The 25,457-nt window shown below is 45.8% G+C and overlaps 1 protein-coding gene across 1 annotated transcript in view; it reads right to left on the bottom strand.

Annotated features, from left to right (window-relative positions):
• Nucleotides 1-11,450: 11,450 nt before the first annotated feature.
• CAPN6 (calpain 6) overlaps nucleotides 11,451-25,457 on the bottom strand; it is a 521,958-nt gene continuing 507,951 nt past the window's right edge. The window contains exon 13 of the mRNA XM_086918437.1: nucleotides 11,451-12,071. Within this exon, the coding sequence (XP_086774563.1) occupies nucleotides 11,889-12,071 (183 nt within the window). The 3' untranslated portion in view covers nucleotides 11,451-11,888. The remainder of the gene's footprint in view (nucleotides 12,072-25,457) is intronic.

Here is a 25,457-nt window from a genome sequence, read left to right as displayed (position 1 = left end):
GTAGTGCTCGCGACGACCGTTGGCTGACAGCAGCACTTAAAGGGTTAATGTTGAATAAGAATGGAAGTTTTCTGTGATCTGTAACAGAATAAATGTCTGATCTTTTTGAACTTGAACATTGGATTATAGTTTTATATAATATTTAGCTTAAAACGATGTTTATGTGGTTGAAAATAACAAAAGTTTTTTGTTAGCAAAGTATGATATTAGGTGAAAGGCATGTTCAGACATCATGCCAGCCTCTGCAGCATGCTAGGTCTAAATTATTAAGAAAAGGTTTACAAAGAAGTTTAAAATAAGGAGTGCTCCTCCTGTTTCCATTTATTTTAACACCCATGGATCTCCTCTCTGGGGCAGTGAAACACAGCGATTTGTGCCATGTTGCGTCACTCTGGATGTATTACGCCATTTAAGGTGGCCTTGCATGGCTTCACAAATCAAACTTAGGAGTTGTGTTTCTCTTGTGCCCCGCTGTATGGCGCAAGGGTGACCCCACTCCTACATTAATATGCCAGAGTCTCCCAAGAACACCTCTGTCTTTCATATTCAGGGGATTTAAGAGACAAGCATCGCTCATATAATTGGAAAAAAATGCAAAATTTGTGTGCAACTCCTTTGTAAACAAAACATGAAAATAGTTATGTCCGCTTTAACCCCTTCGATGCGGCCGCGATTCCCCTGGTGTGCTGTAAAAAGCACGAACAGGGGCGGGCCGTGACGAACCCCAGCCGTCATCAGCACACGAGCACCATAGTGCATGACGGCTGGGGTTCGTCATGAGCATGGAAGGGGTTAAAGGGTTTTTAAGTGTACTTATTTTCTTGCTGCTTATATTTTGCAAAGCTGTGTGGTAACATTTACAATAAAGTTATTTTTGCTTAGGTAAGTTGCTTTGCTAGTTAGTTGTGGATTTGTGTTTTCAAGTGTTAGTGCTGCTTGGCCAGCAAGCACAGTGCAGGAATTAACATCAGCGCAGGCAATAATGCTTCCCTGGAAAAAGCCAATTTTTGCATCTTTGAACGCGCAATAGATGTTGTCCCCTGCTGGTGATACCTTGCGGAAGCTGTCTTATCTTACCCTATGAACATGCCAGCTCTGCGCGGCTGGAAGAGGAAAACTGATAAGACAAGAGCAAATGCTGGATAGTGATTGGAGGAGGTTAGTTCTTCACCTGTCTCTGTGAACCTGAGGTGCCTGAGGTAACAGAAGACCCGCAGAACAGGTCAGAGTGAAGAAATATACAACTTTACTTTATTTGTCAGAAAACGCAGAGTTTTGCTATACACATCAGCACGAAGACAGGTTCTGCCGGCACTGTCGGTTAGAGTTCTAGATACATTCATATCGGTCTGGCTATTACATTCTGAATGTCCTGTATTTGGGTCTAAGGCTGTGTTCTAATCAAGACAAGGACCACTAGGTCTAGAAACTGTAGAGCATCCACCATCTATGGTGAGATATGAAAGAATCTGTTTAAGAGACGTCGTACAAAGATGGCGAGAGCGCCTTCACTTGAAGCAACAGCGACAGGTCAGAACTTAACTTACACCTAAGTCCCACACCTTTTGCATGGGAAATGGACAGGTTCCAGTTCAACAATCCATAAACTCTGTGATTAGAGGTTCTAACAGCCCCCAACCACGACATGTATGTCGGATGCATACAGCTTACGCCAATTTGAACCCATCCAGAAGCAGATGTCTTTTCTGCAGATACAGAATCCTTCTGTCCTGGCAGCCGGGTCCTCTTACCAGCCACATCCCCGGGTACCATCCTCATACATGTATAAACGAGCCCATGATATTGAAGAAGTGTCCTAGAGGTTGGCTGGAGGAATGGGGAAACGCAACCATGTGTCTGAGGAGTGGAGCTCTCTACACTGACTGGTACTTTCAGACAGAATCGGCTTTAAATGCCCTTGTCTCACTTTTATGGCCGTTCATGGTAATGGTCCTCTGCACCGCTATAAAAAATATACATGGAAAGAACGTGTTTTCAAGGAGTGACGTATTGAAGGTACTCCCTTTGTTGGTCACTATATATCAGGCTGTGCTCCAAGGAGCGCAGAGGGTTAAACAGTTTATGTTCTGGTTGAAGAGGGCTGTTACTTTTAATTTGCTGCTGGTTGAAGGTGGAATAAAAGAGCTATGCTTGTTATCTAAGGCTTTGCCTGTTTTACAAAGTCCCAATGTTCTCAACACTGATACCTAGAGAGGTTTCAGTCAAGGTTATCTAGCATATCATATGCTGGTTTTGGGCTCACTTTAACAACCTAATGCATTCCAGGTGCTGAACTCTCAGCTCAATTCAACTGAACCAATTGGACTAACATCTCAAAATAAAGAATTTAAAAAATAACAGGTGTCAGGCTACCCATTTTAGGCTGATCCCTCCCTGTATATACTAATACAGAACACTCACCTTTATTTAAGTACCCCCATCACTGTAAGGTGTGATTAACTTGTAACATCTGAACTGTTTGAATATATGTTAATATTTATGAAATAACTTTTTACAAATCTTCCCATATAAAAACTTCTTTATCGGCATTGTGAAGCTACTGAGTGGGAAAGTCAGTCTATAAATTGAATATGTTATTATTTGGATGATCTAGCCACTTTTAGCAAGATTGACATTGCATACTGCACTTGTATTACGTTTCCAGGTGAGTTCCTATAAGTCTACAACTTACCTGCAGTTGTTAATTTTCTCACTCAGAGAGAACATACTTAGCATTCACCTGGATTGCTCTCGAGCGAAGATGAGGAAATGCTCCAGTGATATAGAAAGGGGCTGTGGGTTCAAATTCATGTTAGGAAATGGGCTTGATACTCCCTCGTAGGTAGTAAATGACAACCATATTGGTGTGCACTGGTCTTCCAAGTCACCCCCCCATCACCCACCCACCTCCAGGTGCTCCTGCTGTACTAATGATAACTATAGCCCGAAGGTGGCTCAGTCCTTTTCAATCATACTCCTTTTTGTTTTGAGTTCTCTATAAAGCCACCATTTGTCACATATGTAATTTAAAAAAAATAATGTTTGTTAGCAGTTTGTTAAGATACAAAACATTACAACAACAGAACAAGCCAGTTTGTTGTTACATTGATCACGAGACTTGGTGCAAACAAAAGTCATACATTAGCACAAATATTCTAAAGTTGGTCACGTCATGCTTACAGTAAAGGGTACACATAGTCACCAGATATATAGCTTCGAGGGTCCTCCGACAGCAGAGTGTTTATATACGAGTATTCGAGATTAAAACATCATGGAGCTACGACAAGAGACATACAATCCTATATATATGAATATATATATATATATGAATATATATATATATATATATATATGTATATATATATATATATATATATATATACATACACACATCCATTTGTCCCGTCGTTCACAAGGAATTAGAAATAAAAGTTTGCCACTGAATATGTAATATCCATTTATCCTCTCCAACTACTCCAAGGGGTTGCATGTGTATAGCGTTTTCGGCTTCAGCAACCTCTTTCTGTGTTTGTACCCATTGCAGGAAAGGCTCCCAGATGTCCCGGGGTCGGGAGGTGGGTGGCATGAGCTCCCAGAATGTTTCCAATTGTGTGTGACCATAGGCGACATCGGCAAGCCAACCTTTGATTGATGGCGCCCTCCTCCTGCCCCAATGTACCGCCACCCGTCTTTAGGCTAATAGTAAAAGCAATGCATGCAATTTACGTGATTTGGGCGGAGTTTCTTTGACATATCCAAATATGCCTAACACAGGTGATAGGGTATCCGACCTCCCAACAATCTGGTTCACAAAATAAAAATCTTAGACCAATATTCTGTAAGCACCGGGCAGGACCATGCCACGTGTAAAAATGAGGCAGGGGAGAACCCACATCTCCAACAGCCATCCTCCTCTCTGAGTCCCATCCTATGCAGACTAATGGGTGTTCTATAGAATCTGTGTAAGTATTTAAGGTGTATAAGATGTAGTCTGTAGTCAGGGGAGAGTTCTGTAAGTTTTCCACAACAGAATTCCCATTGTGCCTCGGTTAGAGGGGAAGGAAGGTCATCATTCCAGTATTGCAAGGACTTGGGCTTGACCACTGGGGCTGTGTTCTGCATGTGTTTATAGAGCCTAGTAACCAATTTGCAGGGGGAGGGGGATCCCACCAGGTTTTCCAATGCAGGTAAGACTGGAGGAGCCTCCGGGAAATCACTGCTAAGGGCACGGCACGCCGCACATAGTCTGTGATACAAGAATAGTTCTGAGAAGGGCACGGCCTGTCCCTCATCCGCCGTCGGGGGGGGGGGGGGGGGGGGGATTGAGTCCTAAATTCATTGTCGGGGAACAGATCAGCAAATGTGTGAAGGTGTAGCATCTGTTCCAAGGATTTACTAATCCCACCTGCAATACAAGGCAACATTGGGTTTTGTGTCAGCGAAAGTGAGGGAGCATATAATACCGGGACTCCAGCCCTTTTACACAACTCCTCCCATACCCATCTCAGTGTTCCAGCGGAGTCTACATCCCCACTAGGACATCGAGCCGGTGTACAAATGGCCACCTTCAGCGGGACAGGCGCAACAACATCTTGCTCTACCGCTATGTGGGGTTGAAAGGGGGTCGGGTGGACCCAGAAATGTAAAAATTGGGCCTGGATACAGAGCGCATAAAGGTGCATGTCTGGGGCGCCCAAGCCACCCTGTCGCAAGGGAAGTGTCACATATCCCCAGAGACCCTAGCCTGTCCGCCCGCCCATGTCAAAGAGACAAGATTTGATTTGAGGGTATTAAAAAATTGTGATGTAAGGGGGATCAGAATATTTGCAAATACATACAGGAACTTGGGTAAAATGACCATTTTAGCTAAGGCAATCCCCCCAGTAAGGGACAGAATCAGCCTCGCCCATATCTTGACCTTCTCCTCCAGCCACATGACAGCTCTCCCATAGTTTAGATTCCAAATTTCCTGAACATCCCAGCTTATCCATATACCCATGTATTTGACCGCTTCTGCTTCCCACTTCAGGGGATATTTGGAAGAAACCTGTGGTCTATTATCCATCAGGGGAAATACCACCGATTTTGACCAGTTCACAGACACTCCAGCCAGGCCACCAAATCGAATAAACTCCTGCAAAACTGGGTCTAGATTGTCTTCCGGGTTAACAAGATAGAGGGTCACATCGTCTGCATATAGTGATATAAGAAGGCTCCTTCCTAGAGCTGAATCCTATGCCACGTGCTGTGTGATGTTGTCGGATTCGGGCAGCCAGGGTCTCCATTGCCATTGCAAACAATAGCGGGGAGAGGGGGCATCCCTGCCTCGTACCTCGTGAAATGGGGAAGGGATCAGATACTAAGCCGTTCACCCTAATCCTGGCGCTGGGTAGGGTGTACAATAAACATATTCTGTTAATGAAAAGTGGACTCAAAGCCATACACCCCAAAATGGCAAATAAATATGGCCACTGAAGGGGATCAAAGGCTTTAGTGGTGTCTAAGAATACTACTGCGGCATGAACTTCTGGTTGTAAATAGTGAAAAGTTGAAAATATGGTTCGTATGTTGTGTGAGGTTGACCTCCCCGGGATAAATCCTGATTGGTCAGGGAGCGCTATCTAAGGCAGCAATGGCTGTAACCGGTTAGCAATCAACTTGGTCAAAATTTTTACATCTGGTCTGTAGGAGTCCATCTCCGTTTCTGACTTTCCAGGCTTCAACAAAGTGATAATCATGGCTTCTCTCATGGTTTTGGGCAGTATTCCCTCCTCCAAGGCCTCCTCATATACCGCCAGCAGCCTGGGCGCCAGCTCTTCAACGTAAGTTTTATAAAAAGCTGTGGTTAGGCCATCTGGGCCAGGGGCCTTATCGAGAGGCAGGCTCTTTATGACCTGGGCGACATCCGCCGCTGTGAATGGGAGATCCATATACTCTCTATGAGTGTTATTAAACCAGACTAGCGCAATCGAGTCCATAAAAGATTGCATTCCCTCTGAGCAGGCTTCCTGAGTGGCAGTGTGAAGGTTGGAATGGAAACCGGAGAAGGCATTTAAAATTTCCACCTGGCCCCTAATTGTGGTGTCTGGTGCAGTGTGTATTTCGTGAATGAATGTCGTGAACCTGGGTGGCCTGATCATACCCACTAATGTGCGACTCGGCCTTTCATCTTCCCCATATCTCCTAGCTTCCGCATATTTACCTAGGAACTTTACCTCGCACTGCGCTTCCTCGGAATAATCTAATAACTTGGCTTTCAGCAGGCCAGTGGTTTCCGGATCCCGGATCGCCGGCGGTATAAAACTGCCTCTCAAGTTCCTTTAAGCTAGCCTCTAAGGATGCAAGTGTGTCTCTTATGGCCTTCAACACTCCCGCCTGTCGGGCTATTCATTGGCCTCTAATAACAACTTTAAATGCTTCCCAGAGTGAAGCCTTGGTGCCTACCGAGCCCGTATTCAGCTCGAAATAATCAGTGATATCCGTCCAGATCTCCTCTTTAAAGGCTTCATCAAGGAGAGCGTGCGTCAGGAGACGCCAGGAGAAGGCACGCCTCGGCAAGTTCGGGATCAGTAATTTCAATAAGCAAGGAGCGTGGTCAGATAGGGAACGCAGCATGTGCTCTACGCCAGTGGTCCAAATTGCCACATCCCGAGATACTAACCAATAATCTAAGCGTGACCATGCACTGTGATGATCAGAAATGCAGGTACCTTCCCTGAGTGAGTGGTGTCTGCTGCGCCATATGTCAATCAGATCTCCATCAGATATTATTGCCTTCATGGCAGTGCTAGCTGCTGGGTTTAAAGGTTGGGCAGCTCCTCGCCTGTCTAATGTGTCATCTAGGATGGCGTTAAAATCCCCCCCCCATAAAATCGTACTACAGCCATTCACCCTGATCTTCGTCCAGACAGTGTGAAAGAATTCAGGGGAGTCGACATAAGGGCCATATATGGCCACAATAACTATGGATACACCACACAAAATCCCCTGTACCAAGGCGTACCTGCCCACCGGATCCCCATGTACCAACCCTTCTTTCAGTCCAACCCATGTTTGACCAGCACAGCTACCCCATGTGCGTAATTGGAGTATAAAGAGGAGTAAATATGTCCCCACCTGCCATGGTGGAGTCTCTGTGATGGTGTGATGTTCAGATGTGTCTCCTGCAAGGAAGTGGTGTGGCTCACTGGTTAGAGGCGGCAGACCCGTAAGCAGAGGACGGCCCTGGACCAGGGTTCGATTCCCGACGCGGCAGGGTCGTGGACCAGGGTCAGCGGGCTCGATAACTCTCGCCTCGGTGCCTACTCTAGTCAGGGACCACACTCGGCAACTCTGGGCATTAGCTTGCCTCATCTTCACAACGGCCCCCCCAGACCGCCGGGGATGCTTGGTCGCACCTTAGAGATACCCATTAGGGACCATCTCTCAGGGTGAGCCAGGACGGGTTCCCCAGCGGTCGAAGCGCGGAGATACTCCTCCGGGAGTCGATTCTAGCGCTATATAAACCCACAATTAAATTAAATTAAATTAAGCAGATATCTATATTATGTCGGGACAAGTAACCATGAACCAATCTAGATTTTCTACCATCATTAAGCCCTCAAACATTCCAAGTTAGACAGTTTAAGGTATTAACAGACATATGCGTGTCGTTCACTTACAGATTCTTTCATGTGCAGCAACGAAGTGACCCACTCCCACCAAGGATGACATAGTCTAGACACCAAATTACATTTACACTGGCAATGAACAATGAAACAAACCCTCCCCCCCAGCCACCCCCCACTCCAACCCCCCAATCAGGTTGTAGATTACCCACCCTAGATAGAGAGAACCACAAACAAGTACTCATCAAAACAGGGAATCTTCCCATGGGGGCACAGCGTTACTGGCGACCTACCTTGCTTTGTACAAGGTGTCCGGGAGTTCTGCGGATGGCGCTATACGCTCAAGGCCACAGCAGTACAGGACAGTAAGAGTTAGCGTGGCGAGGGGCAACAAAACTTGCATTTATAGTTAAATCGACAGTGCGCAGGACCCTTATCTTAACAGTGTAACATGGTCGGTATGCATATATTACGATACCCAGATCTGTCATTATCGCTGAGATGACCTCCTGCCGCCCCTTTGACTTCACGAGGTCTGTTATTCTTCTTCCCTCCTACATGCTTGGCAAATTTCAGTGCGGATTTTGCATCTGCAAAAAAGTGGGCAGTTCCGTTGAACGAAACTTTTAATTTGGCTGAATATAGCAGGGAATGTGGGATCTGTGCCTGCAAAAGAATGCGTTTTGCCGGGATGAACTCCTGTCACACCGCCTGCACCGCCGGAGTGAAGTCTGGGTAGAACGAGATATTCTTTCCCTTATGCGTGATCTGGACTTTCTCCCTAGCCATCCTGAGAACGGGGTCTCTGTCCTGATAATTCAAAAGCTTCGCTATGATAGGCCTGGGTGGTGCACCAACAGGGAGTTTCTGTCCTAGCGATCTATGAGCTCTCTCCACCACAAAAACTGCAGAGAGATGGGGGTCAAACAGTTCATGCAGCAAGTCTGTGATGTAGGTCTCCATTTTAGATACGGCGGTCGTCTCCGGAATTCCAGTGATGCGAAGGTTGTTGTGTCGCAATCTTGCCTCTAAATCGTCATTCTTTGCTCTGATGACCCCTAACAGCTTGTCAATGGGTATCTGTTCCTTAGTCTCCACCTGGAACTCATGGAACTCTGTTTGGCGGTTTTCCAGTGCATCAAGACGCGTCTCATGCGTCGATACTTGTGACTTGACTGAGTCCAGCTGTGACGTCAAGTTGTCCAGTTTCGTGTCTATGTTACGGAGACTGGACCGCATCTCCAGCATGAGTGTTCTCAAATCCTCTCCCCGATCTTCTGCTGGCCCTCCGCTTGTGTCTCATGTTCCGGGTCTGCATGGCGGGTGGAGCGCTTATTTTCAAAAGGCAGCTTCGGTTGTTTAGCGTCCTGCTTGCCCATGTTTACAAAGGTGCCGGATATGCAATAGGGAGACTCAAGTCAAGGCTGTCCTGGTAATTCCGGGGGGTATCACGGTGCCACTTCCACTTTTGTCACCGACACACAATGGTTCTCCAACGTAGCTTCGCCGCCACGCGTGGCTTCTCCGTCGTGCCCGCAGTGTGTGCAACAAATGACCCGACCATGCCTGGATCTGCCTCCTGTACCTGAGATCACTGTGCGGCAACTTCACATGTGCACAGTCTGGGCTCCACAGTGATACTAGCGGTGAAGAATAAAGCCGGTCCACCCTCCGGCCTCAGCAACGGCAGCAGCACATCTGGGTCCACCATCCACCACGGACCAGTCAGTACATAGTGCATCTCTACAGGGTATGATAAAAAAAATGTGGCCAGTCTCAATCCACCCTGTGAATAGCTTTGTCCTAGCTCCACAGCGGGCAAGTGACCAGTCATCCACACCTTAACAGAAAGGGTATCGGCGGCGCCAGCGGCAAAAGGCGATTCCACGACGTTGCACTTGGTCACAGTGTGCCAGTCTTCCATCAAGGGGCTGCCCCACAGAGCCCTCAGTGCACCCAGAGTCGACCAATTCCCACTTTAAGCGCTCCACTCCCAAAACAGTCCAAGCATTGGGCACGGCAGTCCCGCAGGTGAAGCAATGTCCATGAGCAATATTGACGTGCGCCACAAAATGGCGGCCCTAGGCCCACCTGCAGGGTGTCTCCAGTCTCCGGACCTCACGTATACCCGGTACTCACAATTCGGGGGGATGTATGCTTCTTCCAGCCTCCGCAGCTCAGCCCCCAAAGCTCCGCTCTTCAATTTCGGGTACTGTCGGCCAGCATGTATTTGTCCACCATCAGCGGTCTCGATTTTCACGTCTCCCCGGTGCTCACGTACGGAGGTCATCAGGTATGCAACCTTCACTCGGTGCCCACCTCCGCCCGGTGGAGTGCGGGTCTTGAGCAGCTCTTCACACGCGAGGCGCCTTATTGCGGGCTTCAGTGTCACGTGAAGATGGACGCTGACATCCTCGCTTCTCTCTTCACAAGGGATCGCTGTGGCGGCACCAACACTGATTAATCCACCAGCTGGTGTAGAAGATCGATTAAATAAGCAAACAAGATTTTACAACTACAAGAATGACTATCGAGTTTGTCGGCTGACATTCTCCCTCCATAAAGGACCCACAGAAGAAAGTCAAAATGCTTTTCCGTTCATTCAGGCTGTCCTACCCCCCACTTGAGTCCTGATGAACAGCCGACACAGATGCACACCAGTCTGCACTAAGATATAGGGTAGAAACGCCGATGTTCTTTACGTGTATCCATCCACACAAAGTCTCAACAAAAACAAGGGAATATTTCATCCAGTTGTGACAATTGTATTTAAAAGGGGACATCCATGACCTAATGTTTTGTCTATATGTATGAATATGTGTAATTTGTTTTAGCTTTGTACAGCACTATGTCACCAGTCACAACCTGATCACTAAATTTTTACATAGTCTATGTGTCTCCTTGTTTTGGACAGCTATTTAAAATTTGCGGATTGATTCACAACAAGGTTTATACTAAAGATTTACCTTTAAATGCATATTCCGTAGTGTGTGTCTTTTTATATCCTTCACGAGATAGTTTTCTCGACAAGTATTAATTGCAGGTTTTTCAAATTATTTGTGATTCCCGACAGAACCACTGTTGTTGTTTAACTTCCACACTCAGGTTCTGAGGGTTACTGGGTTACCCCATTACTACTAATGGGTATTGCGGGCTTCAGGCATCTCCTGCAGCGTTCACGCAGAACTCCCCACAGCAGGGCTCAATTTACAGCGCTCCCTGCCGGCAGCTCAGCTCGAAGTCTCTGGGTTTTCTGGTGCCCACACTTCTGCACACTTATCTCGGCTCAGGAGCGCAGGCGGATCCTCGAATCACCCCCCTCAGAGACCCCACACTTCCAGCTTTGCATGAAGTGGGTCTGGGCGGTACAGCGTCCTCCCAAAGTGCAGGATTAATTTAGGATTTAATCTAGGCCGGCGGAGCGCACTCAAAGAGCGGCTATTCCGCTGCGCAGCAGGCCACGCCCCGTCACATATGTAAATTAGTATTCAATAAATCATACAAATCCTGGGCCGTTAATGCCTTAAGACATCATATGACTAACATAATGCACTGAGTCCTGATTCTGGAAGGGATCTGATGTGGCCTGCATCTATATTTCACTGTCTGATATAAAATGTATAGCATCAGCATTTTAGTAGGGCACCTCTACAGTACCAATGACATACTTAGACATTACCGTATTGCTATATCGCCATGTTTGCTGCTGTTTCACTGCATGAATCCTTCGGTCTGGACTTTTGAAATAAAGGTGTCTGACACAGTGGTGCAACAATAGCCCCAGCAGTGCCCGCGTGCAAGGGTGTTGGGGGGGTGAGTCCCATGGGGGAGGCCCCCCTCCAGCACTGTGCACGGGTAGGCCTGAGAGCTCCTGACAGGGTCCGGGGAGTACGGCGGGCAAGGGGGGCCCCCTCAAGTTTCGTTATGCCTCTGTTTTGACATATATATCTTAAACATAATGTCCATTGATAACCAGCAGCCTTCACCCAGGGATTTTTTTGTTGTTGCAGTTTTATACAGCACAAACTCGACCCAAAGGTATTGGAGCACTTTACATGAGCACCAGTTACATTACACAAGGACACTTTCATTGCATGTAGGCACAGGAACGGGTAATTGATTTGCCCAGACGCCATGACTCGTACCTGGTTCCCCAAATCCAAAGCCAGCAGCTCTGACCGTTACACCACATCCAGATGGGTAGTAGAGGGCAGCCCCCATGCTGAGAGACTCCTCTCCCCCCTCCCACCCCCTTCTCTGAATCCGCAGGGTGTTTGATATTCACATCTCTTGCAGGTCATCGCTGGAGACCATCTTGAGCTTGATTCGCCCTGGCATCTCAGCGGCTTCTTGGCCGGCTCTGCCCTGGAGCGGAATGGTCTGCAGTTCTCTGGGGTCGCTGGGCGATGCAGGCAGCACCACTTGTCCAAGGAGCTGGTCGCGACAAACATTTCTGTTCCAGACCTGCAGAGAGAGTTCAAGACAGGCAAGACACTGTTATTGCAGATGAATACCGATGCTGCCTTTTAAGGCCACAGAGATATCAAGTCAGCCAAAGGATGCAGGCGCGAGCCCTGTAGCAGCTGCAGTGCACCTGAGAGCTGCCAGAAAACAGAGTGAAGAACAAAGACTTCTCAGTGCTTAAAATACCAGGTGCAGAGTTATCTCTGGAGCGAGGCTGCTTCTCTTCTGCATTAATTAGGAGAGGAGCCTTTGTGGTCATTTAGAGATTGTCAGAAATGTAACACAATTTGTTCTAAGAAAAGTAATGTTACTACTATTCTTGTTGCCGCCTGCAAAATATAGGTGCCACATTTGCATAAATGAAAGAGGAAAGGATGCTGAGACAATACTTCTTTGTTATTCACCCTTCAAAACTGAAGTTGTTGTAGTGTCATGATCACTGGCTGCAATAACACAATAATCAATGTTGTGGGGTTAAACATCTCTAAAGAAGAGTCTAGAATTCCCTGGTACAGGTATTTTCCACTCGGTATTAATAACCTAAGCAAGAACATTTGGAGTGCATTTTGGGATTTTGTTTCTGCAGAAACCAAACATGATGCATAAGCTGAAAATCCTGCCTATGCCTTGTGCAATATCCTCTGAAAAAGCACATGGCCGAGCACCTAGACAAGGCCTGTGAGCCATACACAACAGAAAAGCTGACACGCCACATCTAGAGGATTCGTGGCCTTTCTTTCAAAAGTATTGCAGAGAGCCAAGAGCTTCAAAAGTGTTACCAGCACCAACCCCAAGAACATAACATATAACTGAGAGGTACCTGCACATCTCCCAACCAATCACGGTCCCGCTACTTATACTTTCTGCTTAATAGGGACCTGTTATACATTTCTAGTCTTTCAGCAGGCGCAACAGCTAGGAGCAGCTAGATATAGCAACTACTACCACTATGGTCCTAATTCAAAGTTGTTCGGTAATATTACAAGCAGCTCTCTGAAAATCTACTGATGTATGCTCTCGGGGGTAGCAAACAAAGCTCACTGCAACACAAGGCCAGTGATACTCTAAGGCCCCTGGAGACAGTTGTCCCCATCCTGACCACAAGAGGGCGCCAGATTGTAACAACTGGCATCAACCCTGGCCTTCATAGTAAAAGAGGAGGTGAACCCAAACTGCAAATTGTTATTGGGAGCAGTGATTCGAGCATCCTTGCATTGGAGCTGCTGAAGAGACAGATATATAATTCAGGAGCTATCAACAAAGACTCATGAGTGACTAATAGACATGAAACAGCTTTTCAAAAACAGCCCGGGAAGTGCTTGTAAGGTTGTAGGTGCCTGAACACAGCGCAAACAAAAATGTAAAAAAAGTACAAATACAGGGGCCCTTGGGCCTCTTTTGCGTTATTTTTAAAATGGGAAAAGTGACACATGGGTGGCACAGGGGCTTGTAAATAAGCCCCATAATATCCAAGCTAATTATGTTAAAGTAAATTGTTGAACTGCAAGCCGTCCCACGCCCACCAAACTTCAGAAAAATGATCAAGAAAAAGCAGGGACAATAACTAACCATTGGATTGATTTTATCACCTTGTTCTGTTTGGCTACAGATGGGTTTAATATAACCATAACAACGAAAGAGTGTGCCTTGTTAGAGAGAAGAGCATGTATGCAGAATCCAACTAGGGGGCATATTACCAACAACTAGCGATAATTTTTGTCTCTAACTTGTTTAGAGACAAAAATTATCGCCGCACATCGGCGATTTTTATCGCAGATAAACCTTGCTATTAACAAGGTTTATCGCAAATGCGATAAAAAACGGCCGAAATGCATGAATATCGCTGAAAAGTCAGCGATATTCATGCATTATCGAGCAAATGCTCTTAGCCATGTTATCCACCTCCCATTGGATAACATGGCTAAGAACTGCTCAGGGCAGGTGTTAGCTTTTGGAGATATTCCCGCTTAGCGCGAATATCTCCAAAAGTTGGTAATAGGAGATAGCGATGTTAGCGACTGTTTTCAGTCTCTAACATCTTGGCACGCCCACTTTGCATCTCATTAGTGATAAATATCACTGACATGCAAAGTGGGGCCCAAGATGGTCGCTATCTCCTACTAGCTGTCGCTAACTGGTGTTAGCGACAGCTTGGTAATAGGGAGATAATTTTATCTCCGCTTTCTTGGCTTTTAAAGCCAAAAAAGTGGAGATAAACCCCCTTGATAATATGCCCCTAGGTTGTTTAAAAAGACCTCACTCACCAACCTAGCCTCGGGTTAGGGTGGGCCTTTGCGTGCCCATATCACAGAGTTTCACTTTTCTTCGGTCCTGATGAATGCCTGATTAATTACCACACATAGGCAGAAACATGTTGACCACACACCAGTGGATATAGCAGATAACAACGAATATAGGATATATGACTGAATAAATTGTTGAATGTCGGATTGGTCATCTAATAAAAATTTCCTTTTTTGACACAATCTAGACATTTTTAATCCACTAGCACTTATCACAAATCACATGAAACCAGTTCCGCAGTAATTCTGGCATTGCAGCACACCAGGGTGGCATTCGGCCTTTCCTGGTGGGGCCAATGATGAAGCATGTCACCAACTAGGTTGGTGAGTGAGGGCTTTTTAAAGAACCTAGTTGGATTCTGCATACATGCCCTTCTCTCTAATAAGGCACACTCTTTAGTTGTTATGATTATGCAATTTGGGGGGACCAAGAGTGCTCCTTAGCTACTTTCCCTCTCTCTCTCTCGTTGTTCTCCTTGGGTTTAATATAACACCAGAAATGTTCAAAAGCAACAATAAATAGAATCTGATTTGGTTACGCGCCTCTAGACCACACACTAAACAGTTCTGAATGGTGCTGATAGGGAAGTTCAACCCTGGAAACAGTCTTATGAAGAGTCCAGAAGAAGGGGTAAAAGATCGATCATGTGCCCCAAGCACCGAATAATGGCAAGTATGAGCTAAACACTGTTTCCGCTGGAACAGCATTGGGTTTGAGGTCTCCTCTTCCCTCTGTGTCCGATTTGCTGATTGACTTCCACCTGGAACTCATTTCTCCTCAGATGAGGAATTCTTGCACAGTCTACCAGTCCTCCTTGATTTTATGTAGATACAGTCCCCTGAGGCAAGGTGGCTTTTTCAAAAGCGATCATTAGGGTAGGTGTCTCGGCTACTCCAAATATCTTCATCAGGGATTTGTCCACAGGGTTTTAAGAAACCTGTTTGCCGCAGATTAATTCTGTATTACCCCCCCCCCCCCCTCCAGTGTTTTGCTGTTGAATCTCCCTACCAATGAGAACAGGAGAGAGCGGACATGCAGCAGTAGGGTAGTTACTTTTATGGTTACTCTGCCTGTCCTAATCCATAAGCTTTGCCATATTATCAACACACTCCTGCAAACCCCCTGGTCATCCTCCAGAAACAAACCCTGATTGGACGGGTAAACAGCAATTACAATGATGGCCGGACAACGCGTCTTAACCACGCTTGTTGTTACAATGACATACCTTAGATAAAGCGCTCTTAGACTTTAACGTTCAACACTTTCCCTACTTTTGCACAGACTGGAGTTGGAATAGTAAATTATACTGTTCCAAAGTCCAGTGCTTTCTCTAAGGCAAGTCGTTGTTAAGACTTGGTGGTGATGGAGCTGGGTTTTCCGTAAATAAAACCTGCTTGGATTAAACCTTCCAGGGTGTGAAAATCATTAAAAAAAATTGAGATTAATTAAAAAATGATTGACATATGGGTTGGGAAAAGAAACAAGAAAAGATGCAGGAAAATGACACTGTGCTTAAGTAGGCCATGAACGATTTCTGTACCATGACCAAAAGTATGAAAAATAATGTGTACTGATTATCAATATAACTAAGTGATATTAATTACATAGAATAATCGTTTTAAATTATTATGTTTGTATTATACTAATGAAAGACTGAAATTAAATTCATGAAATGGAGCTTTTTCATTTGAGCAAGTGACTAAAAACTGTTTATTTCTCCTAGAGAAAACTGCACGTTTTACAAGAAGGCAGAAACACTAATGTTAGGGTTAATTTTTGCTCTAAAATGTAGAAATACAGAAAATGAGCTTTATTTTCAGAGCAGTCTATTGTGTTCTTTCTTGTTGAATGGCTGCTACGTGTTCAGTGTATCTAAGACGCCTCCTACTGTTCAGAGAAATTGTACTTTTGTGGACAACTATGCTGGTAAATGTTGCACACTGCATTCAAATATGCATGTTTCAAAGAAGGAGAAGGTTGGGGGGCGTGGCTTGAGCGCCGCACAAGATGGCGGCTTAGCGTCGGATCTCCGTTTTCCGAACGCCGAAACCAGCATTTTTCACCCGTTTGCAACAGTGACAGCCTGTTTTCGAGCCCAACACCACTTGGGGGACTATGAGGTGAGCTGCTCTTTGCCTTAATTGAATCGCGGAAATGCAGTGAGTTTTACCACAAAACGGGCCGTTTTCAGTGCGGCCGCCATTTAGTTTTTTGTTTTGTTATGTTATGTTATGTTATCCTGATTTATTGAGCGCACAGCTGCCCCAGCAAAGGGGCGTCCTGGCGCTAGTGCAGAACAAAACCGGACAGGAGGTGGGAAACACAACACGACAGCAACAAGAACTAAGGGGCTAAGGGGAAAAGAAAAGTTTTAACCGCCTTCCTAAAAGCCAGGAGCTCATCGATGGCACAGATGTGGACGGGCAAGGAATTCCACAGTTTGGCGGCAAGGACTCGGAAGGAGCGGCCGCCAATCCTGGATCTCTTGAAACGGGGAACAGTGGCAAGGTGGAGAACAGAAGACCGCAGAGAACGAGCTGGAACATAAGGAAAAATGAGTTGCTGCAGAATCTGAGGAGAGGAAAGCTTAAGGATTTTGAATGTCAAAATCAAAGATTTAAACTTTATTCTCTGTGCCACCGGGAGCCAATGGAGATTAAAAATGGTTCTCCTAGCTGAACAAAATTTAGGCAAACCAATCAGAGCCCTGGCGGCAGCGTTCTGGACGCGTTGGAGACGGGAGAGCTCAGCCTGATTGACTCCAAGAAAAAGAGAGCTGGCATAGTCTAATTTAGACAGAATCAAAGCTTGCACAATAAGTTGACGTGTAGGAGCGTCAAAGTATTTGAAGGTGGACCGAAGCTGACGCAAGATTCCAAAGCAAGATGCCGCGGTCTTTTTAGTGTGAGTGGAAAAGCTCAGTTGGGAGTCAAACCATACCCCGAGGTTTTTGACTTCAGTGACAGGGGTAGGACCCAGCTCGCGTGGCCACCAGCTGTCACCCCACAGATGAATTTGTTTCCCCACAATGAGCACCTCGGTTTTTTTAGCATTCAATTGTAGGAAATTATCATTCATCCAGTGGGCCACAGATATGAGTCCCTCACGGAACTTGGCTGCCTCGAGATCGGAAGCCCCACTAATCGCAACCGCAAGCTGCGTGTCGTCTGCGTAGGACACGATGGAGAGGTTCCCACGCATGGCGACATCAGCCAGTGGCTGGACATAAAGATTAAAAAGAGTGGGGCTTAAGGCCGATCCCTGGGGGACGCCCTGGGCAATCGCATGAGGTTTGGATTCAAAGGGGGGAGTGATGACCCTGAAGGAGCGATCAGATAGAAAAGATCTGAACCATTCAAGGGCCAGCTTATCCACCCCTGCCTCAACCAGACGTTGGAGTAGAATGTCATGGGAGACAGTGTCGAAGGCTCTCCTCAATTTGCGCTGAGGCTGATTTACATAGCGCAATGTCTTCATTTCTGCTTTTTACCTAATGCCATGCCTTCTGCCTGCTTCTTCTATCATGACAAGGTCCCTGCGTGGTGAATTTCCATTCAGCATGGTACTTTTTTCTTCGCTTCATATTTTCTACTGCCCGCCATTTTGTCGCTTGTGAGGAAATTACTATTTACAACGTTTGATTGATGGTCTGACTCAATTTTGGAATTTTGGCCACATTTCTACATCTACAATTATTTTTGGACTTCCTCAGTGTATATCTGGTCGCTTCTTTTCGGAACTTCCTGGAAGATCTGTAGCTTTGTCATTGGTGGTACACTTTCTCTATGGGAAAATTGTGTAACCTTAAGCTTTCAACTTCTGTCAAACCACGCACTTCCTCAGACTCCGATTCTGCGCTTCCAGACATGGAGGAACATGCTTCTCAAAAATCTGACTTGACTCCTGGGGCAATTCCAAAAACGATTTCTTCAAGCAAGCTTCCACAATCTGCGTCGACAAAATGCCTAAAGAAGGACCCCCCTCCCCCGGGGTCTTTCTCTTCAGTGGATCTTATCCTTGAAGAAATTCGTGCATTGAAACCCTTCATGGCTGAAACCACAAAGACTTTACAACTTCTTTATGATAAGTGGTCCTCTTTGGAATCTTGTGTTCTTCTGGTAGAGCAGTCAACGGAATCCCTTCAGTCTTCATGCTCTCGGATCTCCGTTCTAGAAAAGGACATATCACTTCTGAGGAGACAGACGGAGGATTTGGAAAACCGAAACGCAGAAATAATCTCAGAATTTATGGACTACCTGAACATATTGAGGGATCCAATCCCACTACTTTCTTTCAATCCTTTATGCCTAAAATTTTGGACCTTCCTCCTTCATCTACCTTCAACATTCAACGAGCGCATAGGCTGGGTCCAAAGGTTTCTGCCAAACCTTGCGGCGTCATCATGCTGTTCCTGCAATATACTGACCTTCTCCAGGTACTTTCAGCCGCCAAGTCCAAGAAGCAGATTGTTTGGGAAGGTCATCGCCTATACCTTTCCCAAGATGTGGCTAAAGCAACAGCAGTTTCTGGATATGCAACCTCAGCTACGGGCTCTGAATGCCAGGTTTGGTTTACTTCACCCATGCCTCTTCAAGGTGACCTACAAGGACAAAACCACGACATTTGAAGATCCACTTGCTCTACAAGAATTTCTTCGTCAACAGGGAGCTGACGTCACGGACACTGCAAGAGCTGTTTAAGTGCCTAATTTGACCTTTTGTTCATCCTTCCATCTCTTGTTGTTTCCATCTTGTCACCTTTTAATATTCTTTGTATTATCTGATATTGTTCTGCTTCATTTTGTTTTGTTTCTCTACTGATCCTTTGTTTTTTCTCATTTTTCTTTACTGATATGCGCTTCCCCTTTTCCATCCTGGTGTTCTCCACACATTTTGTTACCTGCTGGTCTTTCGGCGGTTCGTGGAGTTTGTTTCGTTGCTGATGACGTCGTCTTCTGGTGTCGTCACCCCCGTTCTTCGTTCTGTATTTGTTGGTATGATCTTTGCTTGTCTTCTCTTGATCTTATCTTATTCTCTGCATTTCATCCCTTTCTTTGCATAGGTACTTTTACCTTTCTCATCCCTATTTCTTTTCAGTTTCTTTTCTTTCTACCTGCACTACTTTTTCTTATCATTACCTTCTTAGTTTAAATTCCGGGTTGTCACTTGGAACGTAAACGGTTTAAATAACCCTAATAAAAGACAACAAGTTTTAACGCATCTTGCTAGGCTCAAAACAGATGTAGCCCTTCTCCAAGAATCTCACCTTTCAGAAGCTGAGGCCTTAAGTTCAAATTCAAGTTCATGGATTTATATAGCGCACTACTCACCCAGAGGGTCTCAAGGCGCGTGTGGAAGGGGGGTTCAATTTTTGTCGAATAGCCAGGTTTTAAGTTCTTTTCTGAAGGAGATGTGGTTTTGAGTAAGGCGGAGATGAGTGGGGAGTGAGTTTCAGGTCTTGGCCGCCAGGAAGGAGAAGGATCTGCCACCCATGGTGGATTTTCGGATGCGCGGGACTGCGGCGAGGGCTTGATTGGACGATCTTAGTTGGCGGGTGGGTGTGTAGAAGGACAGTCGAGTGTTGAGGCATTCGGGTCCTAGTTTGTAGAGGGCCTTGTGTGCGTGGGTGAGAAGACGGAATGTAATTCTCTTGTTGACGGGAAGCCAGTGGAGGTCTTTTAGGTGTCCGGTGATGTGATCTTGGCGAGGGATGTCCAATATGAGTCTCGCTGATGCGTTTTGGATGCGTTGGAGTTTTTTCTGTAATTTTGCTGTGATTCCGGCGTATAGTGTGTTACCATAATCCAGTCGACTCGCGGAAGATCTTTTTGAGAATACGAAGTACGTTGAAGCCGGAGGATGAGACTGCATTGACTTGTCTGGACATCGAGAGAGAGGAGTCTAGGATGATGCACAGGTTGCGTGCGTGGTCTGTGGGTGTGGGTGCTGTGCCCAGAGCGGAAGGCCACCAAGAGTCGTCCCAGACAGAGGGGGAAGATCCTAGGTTGAGCACCTCCGTTTTGTCTGAGTTGAGTTTTAGGCGGCTATGTTTCATCCATTCGGCTACTTCTTTCATGCCTTCGTGAAGATTGGTTTTGGCGGTGTTAGGGTCTTTGGTGAGGGAAAGGATTAACTGGGTGTCGTCGGCGTAAGAGATGATGTTAAGGTTGTGTTGACGCGCGATGGAGGCGAGTGGACTCATGTAAACGTTGAAGAGGGTGGGACTGAGTGATGATCCTTGTGGTACTCCACAGATGACTTCAGTGGCCTCTGAGTTGAATGGGGGAAGTCGGACTCTTTGAGTTCTCCCAGCGACGAATGAGATGATCCAGTCCAAGGCTTTTCCTTGTATGCCGATGTTGCTGAGGCGTTGTATAAGGGTGCTGTGGCAGACTGTGTCAAAAGCGGCGGAGAGGTCGAGTAGAATGAGGGCCGCTGTTTCTCCGTTATCCAGTAGTGTTCGGATGTCGTCTGTCGCTGCAATGAGGGCGGTTTCGGTGCTGTGTTTGGCTCGAAATCCGGACTGAGAGGAATCGAGGGAGTTGTTGGATTCAAGGAAGGCGGCGAGCTGGCTGTTGACGGCTTTCTCAATGACTTTGGCGGGGAAGGGGAGGAGGGATATGGGTCGGCAGTTTTTAAGTTCAGAGGGGTCTGCTGTGGGTTTCTTCAAGAGGGCGCTGAGTTTGGCGTGTTTCCAGCTTTCTGGGAAGGTGGCAGAGTTGAACGAGCAGTTGATGACATCACGGCGATGGGGTGCGATGATGGAGTCAGCTTTGTTGAAGATGTGGTGGGGGCAGGGGTCGGTTGGCGAGCCAGAGTGGATTGAGTTCATTAGGCGGATGGTGTCTTCGGTGGTGATTGGGTTCCAGGCGCTGAGGTTGTTAGTTGGCGGTGTAGGATCTGAGGGGGGTGGGGAGGGTTGTTCGCAGGGAGTGTTCTCGAAGCTGTTGTGAATGTCGGCAATTTTGTTGTAGAAGAAGGAGGATAACGCATCGCAGAGGTCTTGGGAGGGAGTGATGTCGTTAGATGCTGCGGCGGGGTTGGTGAATTCTTTGACGAAGTTGAAAAGTTCCTTGCTGTTGTGGGCGTTGTTGTCGAGACAATCCTTGAATGCTGATTTCTTGGTGGATCGAATCAGGCCATGTTGACGGTGGTTGGGTTTTTTCTCCATGTTTTCTCTAGGGTGCGGCATAGCTTCTTGGATTTTTTAAGGTCATCATTGAACCAGGGAGCCTTTTTGCTGCCTGAATTGATCTGGTGCTTTTTCAGGGGTGCTAATTCGTCAGCGCTGTGGGTGATCCATTGCTTGAGTTTGGTGGCCGCTTGGTTTGGGTCCAATGAGAGGGTGGGAGGGTTTTGGTTGAGTGATGTGAGGAGTTGGTCGGAGGTGATTTTGCTCCAGTTTCTCTGAGGAATAGGTTGTGGGCGGTTGTGGGTCAAGGTGGTTTTGTAGCTGAAGTGAACACAGCTGTGGTCCGTCCAATGGAGAGCAGAGGTACGGTAGAAGGAAATGTGATTGCTGGAGGTGAAGATAGGGTCGAGCGTGTGCCTGGCTACATGGGTGGGGGTGTCAACAAGTTGTTTGAGTCCGAGATTGGCCAGGTTGTCCAGAAGGGAGTTGGTGTTGCTGTCGTGTTTGTTTTCAAGGTGGAAGTTGAGGTCTCCTAATAGAATGTAGTTCTCGGAGGCGAGGGCATGTGGGCTGACAAAGTCAGTGATGTCATCGCTGAATTGAGTGCGGGTTCCTGGAGGCCTGTAGATGAGGGTGCCTCTAAGTGTGGTCCTAGGGTTGGTGTGGATCTGGAAGTGGAGATGTTCGGCGGTTGCAAGATTATCGTCGAAGCTGGTCGTGATTTTGATGGTGTTCCTGTGGATGATGGCGATGCCTCCTCCTGTTTGGTTGGTGCGGTCTTTTCGGAAGACGTTGTTGGGTGGGTCATGTTTTCCTTTCCCCTGCTATGGGTAAGAAAAATGGGGCTGTTATATTATGCCACAAAAAGTTAAATGTTTCTATTGTTTCTCAGGAATGTGATATTGAGGGGCGTTGGGTTCTTGTTAAAATGCATATAGATAAAAATACCTGTAGTTATTTTCAATGTTTATGCTCCTCCTGGTGTTGACAAATTGTTTTGGCCTGCTATCTTAGATAAGTTGGTTACACTTGATGAGAAATATGTTATTTTTGGTGGTGACTGCAGTCAAGTTTTTGATCCTATACTAGGCAGAAATTCTAAAGTCAAATTTACCTCTTCCAAAATGCGTTCCCAGTTTACTGCTTCTATCCATAATAATGCCTTAGTTTATATTTGGATACTCTGCAATCCCGACCTCAGAGAATATACTTTCTACTCCCCCATCTCACCACTCCCAGTCAAGCATTGACTACCCTTTCCTTAGTAAATCCTTAGCTCAACTTGCCCTTCATTCGGACATCGGATCCATTTTAATTTCAGATCACGCACCTGTTTTTGTCGATATTGACCTCATTCCCTTTTCCCCTCATCCTGGGCATTGGAGATTTAATAATTCCTTACTCCTTAACCCTGTTTTTTGCTCTAAATTTAATGTTTTTGCTGCAAATTTTTTGCACTCCAGTTTCTCCCTTTGTGATGGTGTGGGATTCCTTTAAAGCAGCTGCTAGAGGCTTTATCATTGATTTTGTTTCCCAAAAGAAAAAACAACTAATGACCCAATCAACTCAACTTTTAAGTAAAATTTAAAAAACTCGAATACACTTACTTTAACTCAGGCACTGAATCCTCTCTTCAAGAACTTACTGACGCTAAGTTTACTTTTAATAAATTCACCACGACAGCTGCCTCGAATTCTTTATTAAAATGTAATTCTCGTTATTATGGTAGTCAGAATAAAATGGGGAAACTATTGGCCAATTATCTCAAAATATGGAAGGAAAAGACAAAAATGTACTCTATTCAAGGCCCTGCAGGTGTATCTTTGTTTAAAGATAAAGATATACTAAACGAATTTGTCTCTTTTTACAAAACTCTATATACTCCCGAAACTTGTCCTGACTTGGCTGATCTTCTCTCTTATTTTCAAAATAGTCCAAAACTATGAAACTGAAAACCTTTAAAAACTAATCAAGAAGACGGCTCCACTTTGTAATTGTTAATCAGTCAGACCCACCACGCTCTGACCCTTGAACCCGACAATCTAAACATGGGAACTGAGATTTTGATAGTGCAGCTTTGTTGACACGTCGATCTTTTTTATTTTTATCATGAGTACCACTTGCAATTTAGTCATCCCCGTGTTTTTTCAACTAAAATGTAGTAGTGATGTACGTTTATTTATTATTATTTTTCTACACATTATACTGCCCTTTTTCAACTCTCAACGAAGGAGTACTGTGTAAATCAATATCCTTTCACCTGCACAACTAATGCGCACCGCATGGAATGAAAATAATCCGATCTAGTCTTTATCCAGATGCTCCGTATTGACACTGCGCAGGCGCGATGAGCTATTCTTCGGCCCGGTACGCACTAGCAGCAAGGGGGCTCTTTGACCAGCACACGTTTTGATGCAGACACTCGGATCAGCACTTAACTACTAAGAGTCGGGAAACCCTCTATTATTCAATTAACAACAGGATACAAGGCACTCCCTCGCGGCTTCCTTTACATCACGGAGCCACGAGGGGAGCGTTAGTCAGGCAGGAATTTCCTCCTCACCTTGTAAGTACGGCATAGCCAAAGTCATGATATCGGACCGCCACGATGATGCGAGTACCATTGGAAAATACTGATGGCTTCGCCTCTCTTTTTCCACTCTTACCCCCTCAGAGTGCTATTAAGCAAACTACGCCCTTGTAAGGCTCATGATGCAATGTGACTTCTTTAAACTATGCTTTTCTCTCCAAAAACGAGGTATTTTTCTCACAATGTACTACGTATTACTATTAGAAAAGAGGGGATGACTACAGCTATTTTACATAGAGAGTGTGTTTTATGTTATGTGTTGGGTTTGTCATGTATGTGTTTTTTTTCAGAGCACCTCACAGGTACTGATAAGATCAACTTTCACCACTGTGTGATCCTTCACCTTTGCAGGTTACGAATTTTCTCCTTTTAATGCCTCATTTGCACCCTTCTGCTCTTTTTTAGGTTGTGACTGAAGGCAACACTTATTTCTAGGCCATTTCAACGATAATAGGCACATTAGGCTTTACACACACATTGTATTACCTGTGTTGAGACAGCAAAAATCTATTTGTCACCTGTGAGTTATTTAGGGATCTGTGCACCCGTCCTGAAGAAGAAGCTTTACGCTTTGAAACATGTCGACGCACACAGGAGGTTGTGTACATTAAATACACTTACAACCTCCAATCACACCTTTTTAACAATACCAGCACAGAGACGTATTCCAATTATTTTAGTCCTCATATGCCAGGTATTTTTTTAACACTCACTTCAACCATTCACTTCTGACCCTACCACTCACTAACCTCACACACCACACATAGCGTTTACATCATAGCACGCCGCGTTCCGTAGAGGGACGCGAAGACCCCTATGATGAAGCATGACACCAAGGGCCTTTTGGTGTTTGAGAGGTATTTAAAAAAACACTCAGTGCTTCCCACTAATGTAGGAAACACTTGCCATTCCTAAACCTGTTTATTCTGCCTACTATACATGTGGGTGGGTTCTCTTTGTTTCTTTAACTGTTCTAGGGAAGACTGAATCCACCCCTTTTGTCCATATGGACACACCCCCTCCGCTCCCTTCCTTGCTTTGTATCATATGCAAATCAGTCTGACCCTGTGCCTCAAGGGAACAGTCCAGCCCTGGACCGGAAACAAGCATCCTGGGGCCGGTTTCTGGCTAATCAGCCGTCATCAGCCAGTCTAGCCTGAATCCAGTGGCAAAGTGAGCAAGGGACCCACATCTGGGCATACCCTGCCAACTTAGGGCTAACAAAGCAAAACCAAAGAGGATGATGGACAGAGTGTCGAACATTGCAGGCACTCACCCCCAGTCAACAGATCTGGGTTTAATCCATCATCATTCTTTAGCTCAATCCGCCACCCCAGTTCAGACATGGCCATATGCAAATC

This window comes from Lissotriton vulgaris, chromosome 4_1 (genome assembly GCF_964263255.1).
Source record: "Lissotriton vulgaris chromosome 4_1, aLisVul1.2, whole genome shotgun sequence".
In the NCBI taxonomy this organism is placed as follows: Eukaryota; Metazoa; Chordata; class Amphibia; order Caudata; family Salamandridae; genus Lissotriton; species Lissotriton vulgaris.
This window is presented reverse-complemented; position numbering and strand designations above follow the sequence as displayed.